Source organism: Rhinatrema bivittatum, chromosome 9 (assembly GCF_901001135.1).
Source record: "Rhinatrema bivittatum chromosome 9, aRhiBiv1.1, whole genome shotgun sequence".
NCBI classification, from domain to species: domain Eukaryota; kingdom Metazoa; phylum Chordata; class Amphibia; order Gymnophiona; family Rhinatrematidae; genus Rhinatrema; species Rhinatrema bivittatum.
The window spans coordinates 33852232-33868004 of record NC_042623.1 but is presented as its reverse complement, the minus strand read 5'-3'; the positions used below and the strand labels follow the sequence as shown (position 1 = coordinate 33868004).

The following is a 15773-nucleotide window of genomic DNA, read 5'->3' as shown; positions in this document are numbered from 1 at the left end:
TATACCGTCTCTGGCCCTGAAAACGTGGACGAGAGGGTGTAAGGAACGGGATGGTTTCGGACGGTCCTCCGGAAGCTTATGGACCTTACTTTCCCCTAAGGAATCCATAAGTTTCTCAAGGTCCTTGCCAAAGAGCAGCTTACCTTCGAACGGCAACATGCCCAACGGGGCGTTGGAGAACGGAGCGGCCGACCAATGGCGCAGCCAAAGGAGCTGTTTGGCAGACATCGCCGAGGCCATTGCCTTTGCCTGGAAGCGGAGAAGGTCGTATGCTCAGCCTCTGCGTACGGGAGATCCCGGATGCAGAGCAACTGTTGAACCCACCTGAGACCTGCCCGCAGCATGAGACTGCTGCAAATAGTCGCACGCACCCCCAGCGCCAGGACCTCAAAAATGCGCTTCACATGAGCCTCGAGCATGTGGTCCTGGGCGTCTGTAAAAGCCGTGGAACCCTCCTGTGTGTGACCGCAGAGTAGTCCACAGAGGGGTTATTGTTTTTTTGTTTTGTTTTTAATCTAAGCATACCTCCAGGAGGGGGTAAGCTCGTCCATGGCACAGGCGTGCCCGAGTCCCGCCTCAGGAGCCTCCCATTCCCGCAGGCGCAACAACTTGTGCGTGGGATGAAAGGGGAAGGCACTTGCCGGATCCCTGATTCCCACCAGGACCTGGTCCATATCCTCGAGCAAAGAGGCCGTAAGGATGTCCGTAAGACCCTGGAGTCATCTCCCTCCAGGGGTGGAAGGGAATCCTCCGCAACCGGATTGGCGGCAGGATCCGGGGATACCGGATCTGCCCGGAGGTCGGGGGGGGGGGGGGGGGGGGGGGGAGGGAGGCACTCAACTTGAAGACAGCTGTGTATTAGTGATGTCAGCATAAGAATATAGTTGCGCTATTGTGAATCATCATTCCCTGAAGAAGCCCGTTTGGACGGGCGAAACAAGATCTTTGTCAGAGTAGTTTAATTTTGCATTTATTAAAATAATTAAAATATGCGCATGTATATAGACTGACCATATGTTATATGTTTATACGGATCTAGATTGTTTGACATTTATTGATGTTGGCTGTTTAAATAAGATGCATATCAACGACACATGAATATTTATATGTTGTTACATGAATAAGGTAACAATTATGCAAGCATAGGAGATTGTTAGCAATTTTAGGGGGTTTGAGTGATATGGTTGGTTGGAGTGGTATGGATGAGGTGTACGGATGATGAATGGAGGGTAACACATGGATGTTATTGTTTTAATGTCAGGGAGATTATAAGCACACATAGCAGGATTTGTGAAATAAGCGTGTTAAATACATTGGGTAAATGTGTGTACATAATAAAATTTGGGCATTATATATTGCTGAGTTCCTCTGTAGTATATGTATAATCTGTATTGTGAACAGAGGTAGTGCACGTGCGTTTTTTACCCATTCACACACACATGCATGCAGGCAGGAGGGTACTCATTTTCAGTTGTGGTGGCTGCTGCCGAGGAACAGGTTCCACGGCACCCTGAGCTTCTTCTTCAGCCACCACAGGACAGGCTCCACAATGGCCCAGCCGGAACTGTTTTTCGAAGACCACGGCCTTGCCACGTGGGTTGCTTCCTCCTCCTCGGCCATCGGTGCCTGATGACATCAAGCTAAGGAGGAGGAAGTGGCCTAAGGCACTGCAAAGCCGTGATTCAAAAGGAGCAGGAAGGGTAAGTGAGGAGGATCACAGCAGCAACAGAAAGGACAATGTGCTGTCCCCACCTGCCACCAATGAGGCTTCCAGCAGAAATTCTCTCCCCCTCCCATTCCGATGCCTATGTATACATAGTCTCCAGTTTCCTGCAGCAAATAAAAGGATAGATGACTGCTGTATGACATTCTAATTCTTGCTGCAATATGAACCACATTTGCGCCCACTCTTATGAACCACAATATGAACCACTCTCTCCCCCCCCCCCCCCCCCCGAACTGCCTTCCCTTCTGGAGATGCAGTGGGAGCATAAGCTGGCACGCAAAAAAAAGACAAGCACGATGCTCCACGTGAACGACAGTGGCTATTGCGTGCCATCTTTTACCACCAAATCTGGAGCTACATGGCAACAAGAAGCCAGTGCCACGATGAGCACGTTTCCACTGGGACTCCCAGCGCCACAGCTCTCCCAGCTCTGTATGCAATGTTCTGCACTAGATGAAGCCCTTCCTCCCGCTCTGACTACTGCAATTACTTCTTTCAACTTTTTTTTTTTTTTTTTTTAAGAAAACTTTAACAGCCGGGTATAATAGCAAAGGCAGAATAAAAGCAAGTTACTTCCATGAAGCTACAGGATTGAAGTGGCATTAATGGGTTCTCCTGGGGGAAGAGGAAACTGGACTACCAGCTATCAAACCCCCCACTGATTCTCAAAGGTACACACAGAGGTACAATACTAAGGGGTCCAATGGACATGCAGTAACAACATTTAAGCTGGACAAATTTATTTTTTTTTTGTATTATTTTTTTGTATTATCAGCCTTTCACTCAAAGCCAAAGAGCAGGCTACTGTGTAAATTCTGCAGGTGCCCACAGCCCTGAAGGATAAGGAAGGAAAGGTCCAAATAACAAGCATCAAGAACTATACCTGTAGCATTCTGGTTCACCTCCCTCTGCTTTTGCTGGAGTAAGAACTGTGTTGGAGACATTCCTGCCAACTCTAACATGAAGGCTCCACTGACATGGGGGGTGCATGTGTTCATCCGGAAATCCTTCCTGCTGGCTAGAATCTCCCCCTTGTGGCTGCAATAAGGAAAAAAAAAAAAAAAAAAAGAATGCATGCTTACCAAAGGCACAGCCTCTTCAATAAACGTTTATATCAGAGATAATACACTGTACTACTTAAAAGAATAAGGATTCTTACTACTCCTTAGAAGAGCCTTTGCTTTTCTAAGTCCTTAACCAGATAACATGTGATATCACTGCTCAATGACAGATGAGTTTAGAATCCGTTAGAGCGAAGGATGATGCTGAAGTTCTAGTCAGTTAGGCATGCTCAGATCATGACAGATGCAAAAAAAACAAACCAAAAAACATTTCCAATGGTCCACACAAAAGCAATTGGAGAATTCATTGAGGGTGCAATTTGTGTTATGCTACACTTGATTTAGGAAACCATGAAGAAGGACGACAATAAAATAACTAAAACCTAACAGACAAAAGGATCAAATAAAAGGCCATAAACCTTCATAAGAAGAGCAGCATCTGGGCAGATGCACAAGCAATACCAGTACCTGTACAGTGGGTTGTTTTTCTTTTCCACTTCTTCAGGGGGAACTAAAGCCATTGGCGTGAGCGGGACAATAGCCACAACCTAGTGAGCCAAGACATATCAGGTCAGTCTCCAAGTAATTGAAAGAGGAGAAGAGCACAGCAGGGTTGTTCCACATTATTGCATCCGAGTCACACTTTCTACCTAATAAAACACATTTTCTATATGGTCACTCTGAAATATATAACAACCTCACAATTCTGAGTGCAATTTAGAATGTCCTCAAGATATTGTGTTCTGGGTTTATCCATTTAAGAAGCTGCTGACCCAACTGGCCAGCTATTCATATCTCCGTGTCTAATGTGCTTCAAGTCCTTTGGTGGTGAACAGGGAAAGTGAGTCATTTGCACTGCCAGTTTCCTTGTGCACCACTAGAAGGTGTTAATGTTGTGCAGCAGCTTGCCCACTTTTCATGAGATAAATTTTCATATCACGGAGACTCCAAATATGCAAATTTATCTCATGCATATTCATTGCGGATATCTTGAAAACCCAACTGGCTGTGGGGTCCCCAGAACAAGTTCGGGAGGCCCTGCATTAGAGTATAAGCTTTTTCCCCATTGGCTGCCACGAGTATTAGGAAGTGCTTTGAAACACACAGCAATTAAAAGGAGCCAAGAGTCTTCTCTAAATCCTACCTCAAAGGGAACCCAAGGCTGCTACCTGGACCAAAACCCTTAGCCAAACTGCTCTGCAAAAAGGCCAGGATCTGCAGAACAACCACCTTCAAAGATTCCACCTCGACCTATGCGAGGCCACGGTGGGAACATGTACAACAACCGATGTATCGGCCCTCCGAACAGACCTCTCTTCTGCGACTGAAAAACCAATCCATTTTTTTTAATCTACCCGTCTCCATGAGGTCCATCACTGGTCTGCCCCAGCTTGACTGAAGCAATACAAAGGCCTCCGCCGACAGCTCCCACTCCCCCAGATCCAGATGCTGTCTGCTGAGGAAATCCACCTGCACATTGTCCACATCAGCATCTTGAGAAGCAGCTATTCTCACCAGATGTTTCTCCACCCACACGAACTAAAATAACTCCTCCAGCGCCACTAGATGACTCTTTGTACCATCCTGACGATTTATGTACGCCACTGTTGTCGCATTGTCCAAAAACACTTGCACCAACTTGTCCCAAACGAGCAGAAGAAACACCAGCAAAGCTTTTCGCACTGCCCTGGTTTCCAGCCAATTGATAGGCTAGGCCGCTCCTCCAGCGACTACTGACCCTGTGCTGATTTCCCTTGGCAAATCACCCCTTATCCAGAAAGGCTGGCATCAGTGTCACCACCACCCAGTCGGGCACTTCCAGATCCATCCCTTTCTCCAGATTGTGCAGAGATAGCCACCACGAGAGACTGGACCTGGCATCTGCTGGTAACGGTAAAGGAAGTTGAAATTCTTCCGACAGCAGATCCCAACGGGACAACAGAGCCCCTGCAGAGGATGCATGTGAGCAAAGGCCCAGGAAACTAATTCCATCGTAATCGCCATGAAACCCAGAACCCGCAAGGAATCCCAGACTCTGGGCAATGACAGGCACAGCAGCCGAAGGATCTGACTCTGCAACTTGACAGCTCTCTCCGAAGTCAGAAACACCTTCCCTAACCAGGTATCAAAGCGTGCTCCCACATACTCCAATGACTGGGCCGGCTCCAAATGACTCTTTGAGCTAGGTTCGTCACCCAGCCCAAGGACTCCAGAAACTGCAGTACCTGCTGGACTGAGCGACTATACTCCACCTCCAACTTCACCCGAATCAGCCAATCGTTCAGGTACAGGTGCAACAGGTTACCTTCCCTTCCTGAGTGCTGCCGCCATTACCACTTTGTGAACGTGCTCAACACTGTCGCCAACCCAAAGGGAAGAGCTCGAAATTGAAAATGTTCTCCCAGAACCATGAACCTCAGAAATCTTCAGTGTTCGGCCCGAATGGGAATATGAAGATAAGCTTCTGTCAAGTCCAATAACGCTAGAAACTCCCCTTTTCACACCGCCACTATCACTGTGCGCAACGTCTCCATCCAAAACTGTGGCAACCTGAGAGTAGCATTGCCCTTCTGCAGATCAATAATGGGCCAAAAAGTCCCCTCCTTTTTTGGCACAATAAAGTATATGGAATACCGGCCCTGCCCCCTCTCTTGGGAGCAAGAGTTGTTAGCAACGTAGTGTATTCCACAACACCTCTTGCTTGCACTAGGAGACCACAAATGCGTCCCTGAGCAGATGAGAAAATTCTAAGGCATAGCCATCTCTTATCACCTCCAGAACCCACCAGTCCAACGTGATTGTGGTCCACGCCTCATAAAAAAGGGAAAGCCTCCCTCCGATAACTCTGGAGCGGAGTGGACCAACACACCTTCATTGCCCAATCTTGTTTCAGACGCCCCCTTGAGACCCACCGTCCCTCGGGGATCTGCATGGACTCCGAAAGGGCTGCTGTATGCCAGAACCCTGCTTCCAGGACACCGGACCAAGGCTTCTGCCCGCATGAAACCTCCGCACCTCCCAAAAACGAGCTTGTGATGAAAGGGCTTCTTAGGGGCCTTTCTGTCCTCAGGTAACTTATTGCCCTTTGACTCTCCCAGCTGCTTCATGAGCTGCTCCGGGTCCTCACCAAACAGCAGCTTCCTCTTAAAGGGGAAAGTTGACAGCTGGGCTTTAGACCACACATCTGCTGACCAATTTCTTAGCCATAGGAGCCTCCAAGCCGCTACTGCACAGACCATACTCCTGGCGGAAGTCCGGATCATGTCAAAGATTATTTTAGAAAAGTAGAAAAAAATGTTTGTATACATGAAAGATTATTTATTTTTTGTTTGTTTGTTTTTGGTTTTTTTTATAGCTGCATGATGCATATACTTCCTTTTATAAATCCATGTGCTACAGCATGTCTCAGCTTCTTTTTAGTGACAACATACTGATGGAAACAACAATGACATCTGTTTGTAAATTCTTACTGGGGCAATGCATTTATAAAAGGAAGTATATGTATCATGCCACTACAAAAAAACAATGAAAAATAAATAATCTTTCATGTATAGAAAAAAATGTTTTTCTACTTTTCTAAAATAATCTTCACAAATATTGAATACTTTAGGGTGGAAGGTGGTTGGTAATTCATGATTATACAATTTAAGATACACTGATTACCTGGGTGATAACAGTTAAAGTTATGTGAAACTACCAACCTCTTCACAAAACTTTTTTTGGGTGTTTAAATTTTGCATAAAAAGATTTTCTCATGTACATATAGGGCCTGATTTTCAAAAGCATTTACATGCGTAAAACTGGTTTTTACACATGTAAATGCATGTTACCCGTGTAAGTGGGCTTTTTAAATTTTCTATATTATATGCCATTGTTTTGTCCATAGATTTTATTCCCGTAAGTTCAATTTACTTGAATAAATGGCTTTTGAAAATTACTACAAAAGTAGTTTCATTTACACATGTAAATCCTTTTGAAAATTACCCCCACTGTTTATATCTATTTCTAAAGTTGAAGTAAAGGTGTACATTTTTAATTATTGTGGGCATGGGTTACACCTTACCGTTCATGGGTTTCTTAAAATGCTATACATCTTACAAATTTTGCTAACGGTATGTAAACTTATGAGCACAACTGTAGTTTTGTTTTTTGTTTTTTTTATTTTATTTTTATGAATTTCAATTAATACAATTATTCAATTTACATTGAATACCAAAAGAGCAGGAATACATGATTTATACTTAACACTTCTCACAATTACAATAAAAATATAACTAAATCTTGTATTCCTTATTACAAAACAATTGTGAGGGAGATCCATTACTAGAGCAATTTTATTCCTAAATATATTTACCAAATACGATAAGAGATTGCAAAGTTATTTTATTTAAACTTAAACCAACTATTTGGATATTGATGTTCTAGGCTCAGTTCCTTGGTTCCATCGGGCTTCCAAAAATGTTTCCAGTTGCTCTGGTTCATAATAGAGACATCTTATATCATCAAATCACATGATACACTTACAAGGGTACCTAATCACCAATTGTATACCAAAGGTTCTCGTTGATTTGCCAAAACCAAAAATATTTTACGTCTTATCTGGGTTTCCTTAGAGACATCGGAGTAGATCCATAAATTTTGCCCCAGGTAAAGAGAGGTTCTATTACGCAAATACAATTTTAGAACATTATCTCTATCTGACAATAGTGTAAATTTAACCAAAAGAGTACCCCTCTTTTCAACCTGTGAACTATAGGAAGTCTCAAGTAATTCAGTTACATTCAGTGACGCTGCCTCCACGGGTTGATTTTCTGTTTCTCTTTCATTTTTTCCTCGACAAAAAATAAGCATTAGATATTGATGAAAGGTTTTCAGATGATATTTGTAATACTTCCTGAAAGTAGTTCTTTAATTGCTCTTTTGGGGAGACCAATCTGCATTTAGTAAAATTTATAATTCTAAGATTTGTGTATCTAGTAGATTTTTCCAAATTTTAAAATATTCTTACTTAGCAGGGTTTCTCCTTGTATAATTGAAAGCTGTACTTTTTTAATTTGATTTATTTCTGCATCTACTTTCTCCAAAGTCTCTGTATGTTAGTTGGATTCACATTATAAAGAACCGTTTGCATTTTTTTTATATTCGTAGTTAAATTCACTATGTTATTTTGCAGTGAGACAATTGCTTGCCACAGCACATCCATTGTAACAGTTTTTGGTTTCTCAATCAATGAATAAGGTAAAAAAGTTACCGGTTGAGGCAAAGATAGTCCAAGCAGGTCCTGGGTCCTCAGGAATTAAGCAGACTTCCTTTCTGCAGCAACAATTTCTTCGCCGATACAGGCTCGACTTTCATCGAAAGAGCCATCCACCTGAGGGGAGGAAGCTGTAGATCCTCCTACCATTTCTGGCAGTGCCATAGCCCCCACTGCACCCTCCTCGATCTGGCTCGCCTCCAAAGACGCCATCCGTCGATGCAATAAGCCTGGGTCAGCGGTTGTTGCGACGCTCGTCGGTGGTAAAGGCATAGTTGGGGCCCCGGGACTAAGAGAAACTTCTCCCAAGAGCGAAGGTACTTGCTCTCCACCTATCGCTCTCGCGGGATTCTCCGGGGTCGTAAACCCTGCTTATGGGTAGAAGCCCGCTAGCATTGTCTGAATCAGCATGGGTCTCACAAGGGTCGCGGCGTCCTCTCTGACCCTGCCTTTTCGCTTGGTATGAGACATCGTTTTTGCACAATGCTCAGGTAAAAGGAAAAAAATTTGCAAGACAAACGGTTCAGGAGCTCCTAATTCCAACTCCTCTCATACCAGCGCCATCTTGGATCTCCTCCTGCACAACTGTAGTTCTAAGTCACCTTGGGTAATCCTTCAGCATTGAAAGATGCAGTATAAGAGAATACACTTATATTTCTCAAAACAGAGTGCCAAAAAATCAGAAATTTCCTTGACTGGCCTTAGATCCCTGCTGATATAGATACTGATGATTTCTCTTTGCTGATAAGGGGCATACAAGGCAAGGTGATCTTGAACATGCTCTTTCATCTCCAGATGGCATCATGGCAAAAACTGCTCAAAGATCATGAGGTCATGATTCTTCCAGGTTTTTAACCTTGGATCCATTAGGCCACCAGTTGTGCTGGTATCTTAGCTGGATCACAAACTCACTGTGAGTATCTGCTCCCTTCTGCAAATTCCAGAATTTGATTCTGATGATCTCAAGATGATGTTATAAGTGTTCAGCAAGACCTTGCAAACCTTCTCAAACTAGGAGCACACAGTTGCAATGCCTTGTGTGCTCTTCCAGTGAAATTTTCTCCCAAAAATACCACACCCAATGCTCAGAAATCTCATTTAGGTGGCAGATTTTCTCAAAATCAATTTAGATACCCATCAATATCACCTCAAGTATCGTCATTGAAAAAACAAGTTGGGCCCTATGTGGACCCTAGAGCCAATCTCGGTCTTCTGCACAGAGGATGGACTGGAGCCCTGGATGTGAGCAACTGCCAGCTCAATCCTCATTTTCTCCTGCTGAAATTCTTTGTCCCTCTCTTGTTGTTAAGTATTCCTGTTCTTGCCATTGTTACTCCTCTCATTCTTCCTGACATAGCTCTGTGTAGATAGGAAAATGTGGTTCTTACCTGATAATTTTCGTTCCTGTAGTACCAAGAATCAGTCCAGTCTCCTGGGTTTATTCATCCATGCCAGCAGGCAGAGACAGAGAAAGTAAAACTGACACTGCTTTATATACCCTGATGCCACCTGCAGTTCCTCAGAATTAATCTGTACCAAAGCTAAATGCAAACAAACCATCATAAAAAAACCAATAGAATATAAACTTGATAAACTTGACAAAAAACTTCTAATATCTGTAATGTACAACAGTTAAGCAGACAACTCTCCACTCTCCTTAATACCTGGGCAGGAATCAGACTGATCCTTGGTACTACAGGAACAAAAATTATCAGGTAAGAACCAAATTTTCCTTTCCCTGTACGTACCGGATCAGCCCGGACTCCTGGGATGTATCAAAGCTTCCTAAACAGGGTGGGACCTGGAGAGTCCCGCTCGAAACATGCTTTCATCAAAATACCGAGACTCTCCATCTGCCACATCCAGTCAATAATGTCTTTCAAGTCGTCGCTCTACAAATCTCTTGTGGCGATACCAAGTGAGCCTCTGCCCAAGAGGCCGACTGAGATCGGGTGGAATGAGCCCTCAAGCCCTCCGATACTGGCTTACCTTTGAGAATGTAAGTGGATCCAATGGCTTCCTTAAACCACCTGGCAATGGTGGTTTTGGAAGCTTGAAGCCCCTTCTTCGGACCATTCCACAAAACAAAAAGATGGTCAGATCACCTAAATCCATTCGTGACCTTAAGATAGAGAAGTAACGCTCGGACGTCCAATTAGCCGCAGCTCACGAGCATTTGGTTCCAAATCTGCCAAATCCGAAAAGGCCGGCGCTCAACCGACTGATTAACATGAAATGAAGATACCACCTTTGGGAGAAAGGATGGTACTGCCCTTAAAGACACACCCCCGTCCGATATCTTAAGAAAGGGATCACGACATGACAAAGCCTGTAACTCTGAAATCCTTCTTGCAGAGCAAATGGCTACCAAGAAAACAACCTTCAAAGTCACATCCTTAAGAGTAGCCCTGCGTATAAGTTCAAAAGGAGCCTCACACAAACCTCGAAGTACCAGGCTGAGGTTCCAAGGAGAACAAATTCTCCTCACCGGTGGACGTAAATTCTTGACACCTTGAATAAAACGGACCACATCAGGATGAGAGGACAAGCAGTAGCCATCCAGATTTCCCCTCAAAGATGTCAATGCCGCCACATGAACTCTAAGAGAGTTGAAAGCAAGGCCCTTGACCAAACAGTCCTGTAGGAAAGATAACACAGAAGCGTGGCAAGGCCTGAATCCCCTTCGCCACACACCAGGACTCAAAAACCTTCCAGACTTGGACGTACAACACTGAGGTGGACTTCCGCCTAGATTGAAGGAGGGTAGTAATCACTGGTTCCGGGTATTCTTTTGACCTTAAATGCCTCCTCTCAAAAGCCATGCCACTAGCCAAAAGTGTTCTGCCTGATCGGAAAATACGGGACCCTTATGTAGTAGACAGGGAAGATGACTGAATTGTAACGGTCCCTCGACCGCTAGGTTTATCAGATCTGCGAACCAAGGACGGTGTGGTCACTCCGGGCCACTAGCACCACCTTCCCCTGGGTGTCTCTCTATTCGCCGCAGGATCTTGCCAACTAGGGGCCAAGGAGGGAACACATATAGCAGAACTTACCGTGGTCAGGGAAGGACCAGAGCATCTACACCCTCAGCGCTGTAGTCCCTGCGTCTGCTGAAAAACCGAGGAGCCTTTGCATTGTGACGCGTCGCCATCAGATCGACCCAAGGACAACCCCATTTCTTGCAAATGAGGTACATCGCCGCATCCGACAACTCCCATTCTCCAGGATCTAGGAGCGTGCAACTGAGATAATCGGCTTATACATTCTCGACTCCGGCAATGTGAGATGCCGATATTTGGACTAAATGCTGTTCTGCCCACAGGATCAAGTCCTGAATTTCCAGCGACACCGCATGGCTCTTGGTGCCTCCTTGTCTATTTATGTAGGCTACTGTTGTCGCATTGTCAGAGAGAACTCGCACCGACCATCCCTGAAGTAAAGGCTGAAAGGCGAGCAAAGCCAAAACGCACCACCTGGCTTCCAAGCGATTGATAGACCAAGACGTCTATACATTCGACCAGGTCCCCTGAGCCGCTTGACTCTGACAAACTGCACCCCAACCAAAGAGACTTGCATCTGTGGTCAGGATCACCCAATCCGGAATCTCCAAGGATACTCCCGCAGGAGGTTGGGTGTGTGTAGCCACCACGACAGACTGTCCCTTGGTCTCCGGAGGAAGAGAAACGGGCTGGTGATACTTCGCCGACACTGGACTCCACTGGGCCAGAAGCGCTCTCTGAAGGGGACGCATATGAGCAAAGGCCCATGGCACCAGCTCCAAGATAGAAGTCATGGAACCAAGGACCTTTAACACATCCCAAGCTCTGGGGACTTGCAACTGTGCCAATCGCTGAATCTGAGATTGTAGCTTGCTTACCCTCTCATTCGTCAGAAAGACTCTGCCATTGTTGGTGTCGAAAAATGCTCCCAGATACTCCAGAGTTTGTGATGGCACTAGGTGGCTCTTGGCCAAATTCACCACCCAACCTAACAACCGCAAGGTCCGAAGTACTGTTTGCACTGCTGTATGGCAACTGGCCTCCGACTTTGCCCGAATGAGCCAATCGTCCAGATAGGGATGGACGAGGATACCCTGCCATTGTAACGCCGCAACGACCACCATAATCTTGGTAAAGATATGAGGCGCTGTGGCCAATCCAAACGGGAGCGCCTGAAACTGGAAGTGCTGTCCCAAGACCATAACCTCAGGTAACGTTGATGGTCCCGAGAAATGGGAATGTGAAGATACGCTTCCGCCAGATCTAGACGCCAGGAACTCCTGAGTGTGTACCACTGCTATCACAGAGAGTAATATCTCCATCCGAAAACGAGGAACCTTCCACGCCACGTTCACTCATTTCAAATCTAGAATGGGGTGAAAAGCTTGCTTCTTCTTCGGGACCACAAAGTAAATCGAATACCACCCCATTCGAAGTTCCTCTGGAGGCACCAGAAACACGGCCCCCAAGAGCTGCAACCTGTGCAAAGTCTCCCGCACTGCCCTGTGCTTCTGCAGCGAGCCACAGGGGGAGATTAGGAACAGGTCGCGGACGGGCCGAGCAAATTCTAAGGCGTAACCGTCCCTTATCACACCGAGTATCCACTGATCCTGGGTGACTTTGTAAACCCATGCTAGCCGACCTTCTATAAAAGGAAAGGCAGAGTGGGCCGGCCTCCTTTCCTTGAGCTGATTTGGGCCCAGAGGCACCGGTATTGCTGGAGGTCCTGAAGGGTCTATGGCCTCCTCGAAAGGGGGCCATAGACCCTTCAGGACCTCCAGCAATACCCCCTGCTCCCAGGACGGACCTCTAGGCGAAAAAGACCTCTGTGCCGCCGACACCGCGGGGCACGGTTGACGAAACCTGCGATTGTCCCAAAACCGCAGCCAAGTGGGAAAACTCTGCCTACCCCGAGGTCTGTCTTCTGGCAAGCGAGGCACCTAGAATATAAGAACATAAGAAATTGCCATGCTGGTTCAGACCAAGGGTCCATCAAGCCCAGCATCCTGTTTCCAACAGAGGCCAAACCAGGCCACAAGAACCTGGCAATTACCCAAACACTAATAAGATCCCACGCTACTGATGCAATTAATAGCAGTGGCTATTCCCTGAGTAATAGTCATTAATGGACTTCTCCTCCAAGAACTTATCCAAACCTTTTTTGAACCCAGCTACACTAACTGCACTAACCACATCCTCTGGCAACAAATCCCAGAGCTTTATTGTGCGTTGAGTGAAAGAATTTTCTCCGATTAATCTTAAAATGTGCTACTTGCTAACTTCATGAAATGCCCCCTAGTCCTTCTATTATTCGAAAATGTAAATAACCGATTCACATCTACTCGTTCAAAACCTCTCATGATCTTAAAGGCCTCTATCATATCCCCCCTCAGCTGTCTCTTCTCCAAGCTGAACAGCCCTAACCTCTTCAGCCTTTCCTCATCCCCTTTATCATTTTGGTTGCCCTTCTCTGTACCTTCTCCATCACAACTATATCTTTTTTGAGATGCAGCGACCAGAATTGTACACAGTATTCAAGGTGTGGTCTCACCATGGAGCGATATAGAGGCATTATGACATTTTCCGTTTTATTAACCATTCCCTTCCTAATAGTTCCTAACATTCTGTTTGCTTTTTTGACTGCTGCAGCACACCGAGCCGACGATTTTAAAGTATCTCCTAACTGCTTCACAATCTGATCCAATTCCTCCCCAAACAGAAGACAACCCTTAAATGGTAGAGACGCCAACTGGAACTGAGAAGAAACATCCACGGACCAGTTATGAAGCCAGAGCAGGCACCTTGCTGACACCACAGCCCCCATAATACGAAAGGACGTCTGAACTACATCATACAATGCATCTGCTACAAACGCAATCGCCGCTTCCAACCGGTTTGCCTGAACTGCTTGTGAACCGGTAGGCGTCTGCTCCTCTTGGGAACACTGCACCCAGCGTATGCATGCCCTCTGCATGAGGCTGGAACAAATAGCCGCGCGGAGACTCAAAGCCGAAACCTCAAAAATCTTTATGAGCTGAATCTTCAGCTTGCGATCCTGAACGTCCTTCAGAGCTGCCGCTCCCGCAACCGGGATGGTCGTCTTCTTCGTGACGGCAGAGACAGCGGCGTGCATCTTAGGGAGGGCAAACAACTCCAGGGTCTGTTCCAGCAAGGCATAAAGCTTGGCAATAGCCCTACCGACTCTCAGACCCTCGTCTGGATTATTCTACTCCTGCTCCACCAACGTCTTAGTGGATTCATGGTACGGGAACCCAAAGGAGGGATGCTGCGTGCCCTGTAAAACTGGATCCGCACCGTCCTTGCGAGAGTCATCAGGTGGAGATTGGAGACCCAGCTCCTCCAGAACCTGAGGAATGAGTGGCGCCAGTTTTCTCTGCGGAACAACCACAGCATCTTGGGGTCCTCCCCCTTTGCCGCAGGCCCAGGATCCAAATCGTCACCTTGGCTGGCATCCACCGGGTCCACTGACCGAGTACTGGCAAGCAACATCCCTGGGCCGGGCAAACCCCCTGTGGCGCCGCTGTGGGCATACGCAACACTCTAGCGGGCGCAGTGCCTCCCTGTGATGCCCCATCTGTGCCCTGACCTGCACCAGAGTCAGGCAGAGACCCTTCCTGAGACAAACCAGGCTCCGGGAGTAAGGGGTGGGGGGGTGCTGACCCCCTCTGCCAGGCACAAACCCCTCATACTGTGCCAAAAAACGCCTTGTGCATAAGAAGCACAAATTCAGGCAAAAAAGGGGCTGGAGTCCGCCCACTGTCAGCAGGAGGCAAAAAGGGCCCCCCCCCCCGGGTTCTACCTGGGCCCCCTGTCCCTCAAGAGGGCCTGGGAGCACCGTGGAAAGTACTGGAGGAAGATCCTCTCCAGGCTCAGAAAACGTGGGCCTGACCACCGGGGGATCCAAGATGGCCACGGTTACCACATCAGGACGCCTCACGCGACCCCAAGAGCTAGGAGCTGCAGGGAAGAAGATCACCTCTCCACCACTTAGCCGGCCGAGGGAGCGCCGAGGGAGCGCCGAGGGACCCTCCCCCCCCCCCCGAAATACAGGTCGCACACAAACCGCGGCGATTCAGAAGCGCCGGAGTCGACCCGCACGTGCCACAAGCCACCCCCTCAACATCGCGTCACTGGCGGCCCGAACAAGCAAGTGAAAAAACAAACAGAAAACATTTTTTAAAAACCCGCCGAAACTGCACCGGGGGGGCGGAGAAGAGAGCCAACCCAAGCTGTCGTCCCAACCTGTTCCTGCTACTTCACTTTTTTTTTTTTTTTTTTTTTTTTTTTTTAAACTTTACTGCTCTAAAAACAGCCTCACTGAAAAGTTCCTCCTCCTAGCACTAAAGAGAGCTGTCCAGCTCAATTCAGCAAGATAATTAAAAAGGAGAGGAAAGTGAGGAAAACCAGTTTGGGAGCTAACTCGTGAAAGAGAGGGATCCAGACCACCGGATGTGCACCTCACAGTTACTTGGGCAGCGGGCGTACAAAAGGGTCACCGACCCCCAGCCTCCCCCCCCACCCCCCACCTCAACCAAACAGGGTAGGGGGGCTCCTCACGAGCAACCCCGACCCCCTGGGAGGAAGGTTCAACCTAGAATCCAAAAGAAAATACTGGACCAAACTGCAGAGTTTAAGCATCAGTCACCCACTGCTGGAGACAGAGAAATACTGAGGGAACTGCAGGTGGCATCAGGTTATATAAAGCAGTC

At 46.9% G+C, this 15773-nt stretch overlaps 1 protein-coding gene across 1 annotated transcript in view; it reads right to left on the bottom strand.

The window, feature by feature from the left end:
* The window catches only part of NCAPH2 (non-SMC condensin II complex subunit H2), a 244419-nt gene that overhangs the window by 191399 nt on the left and 37247 nt on the right, over window positions 1–15773 (bottom strand). The window contains exons 7-8 of the mRNA XM_029615302.1: window positions 3256–3335; window positions 2610–2764 (exon numbers count right to left, since the gene is read on the bottom strand). Coding sequence (XP_029471162.1) covers window positions 2610–2764; window positions 3256–3335 — 235 coding nt within the window. The remainder of the gene's footprint in view (window positions 1–2609; window positions 2765–3255; window positions 3336–15773) is intronic.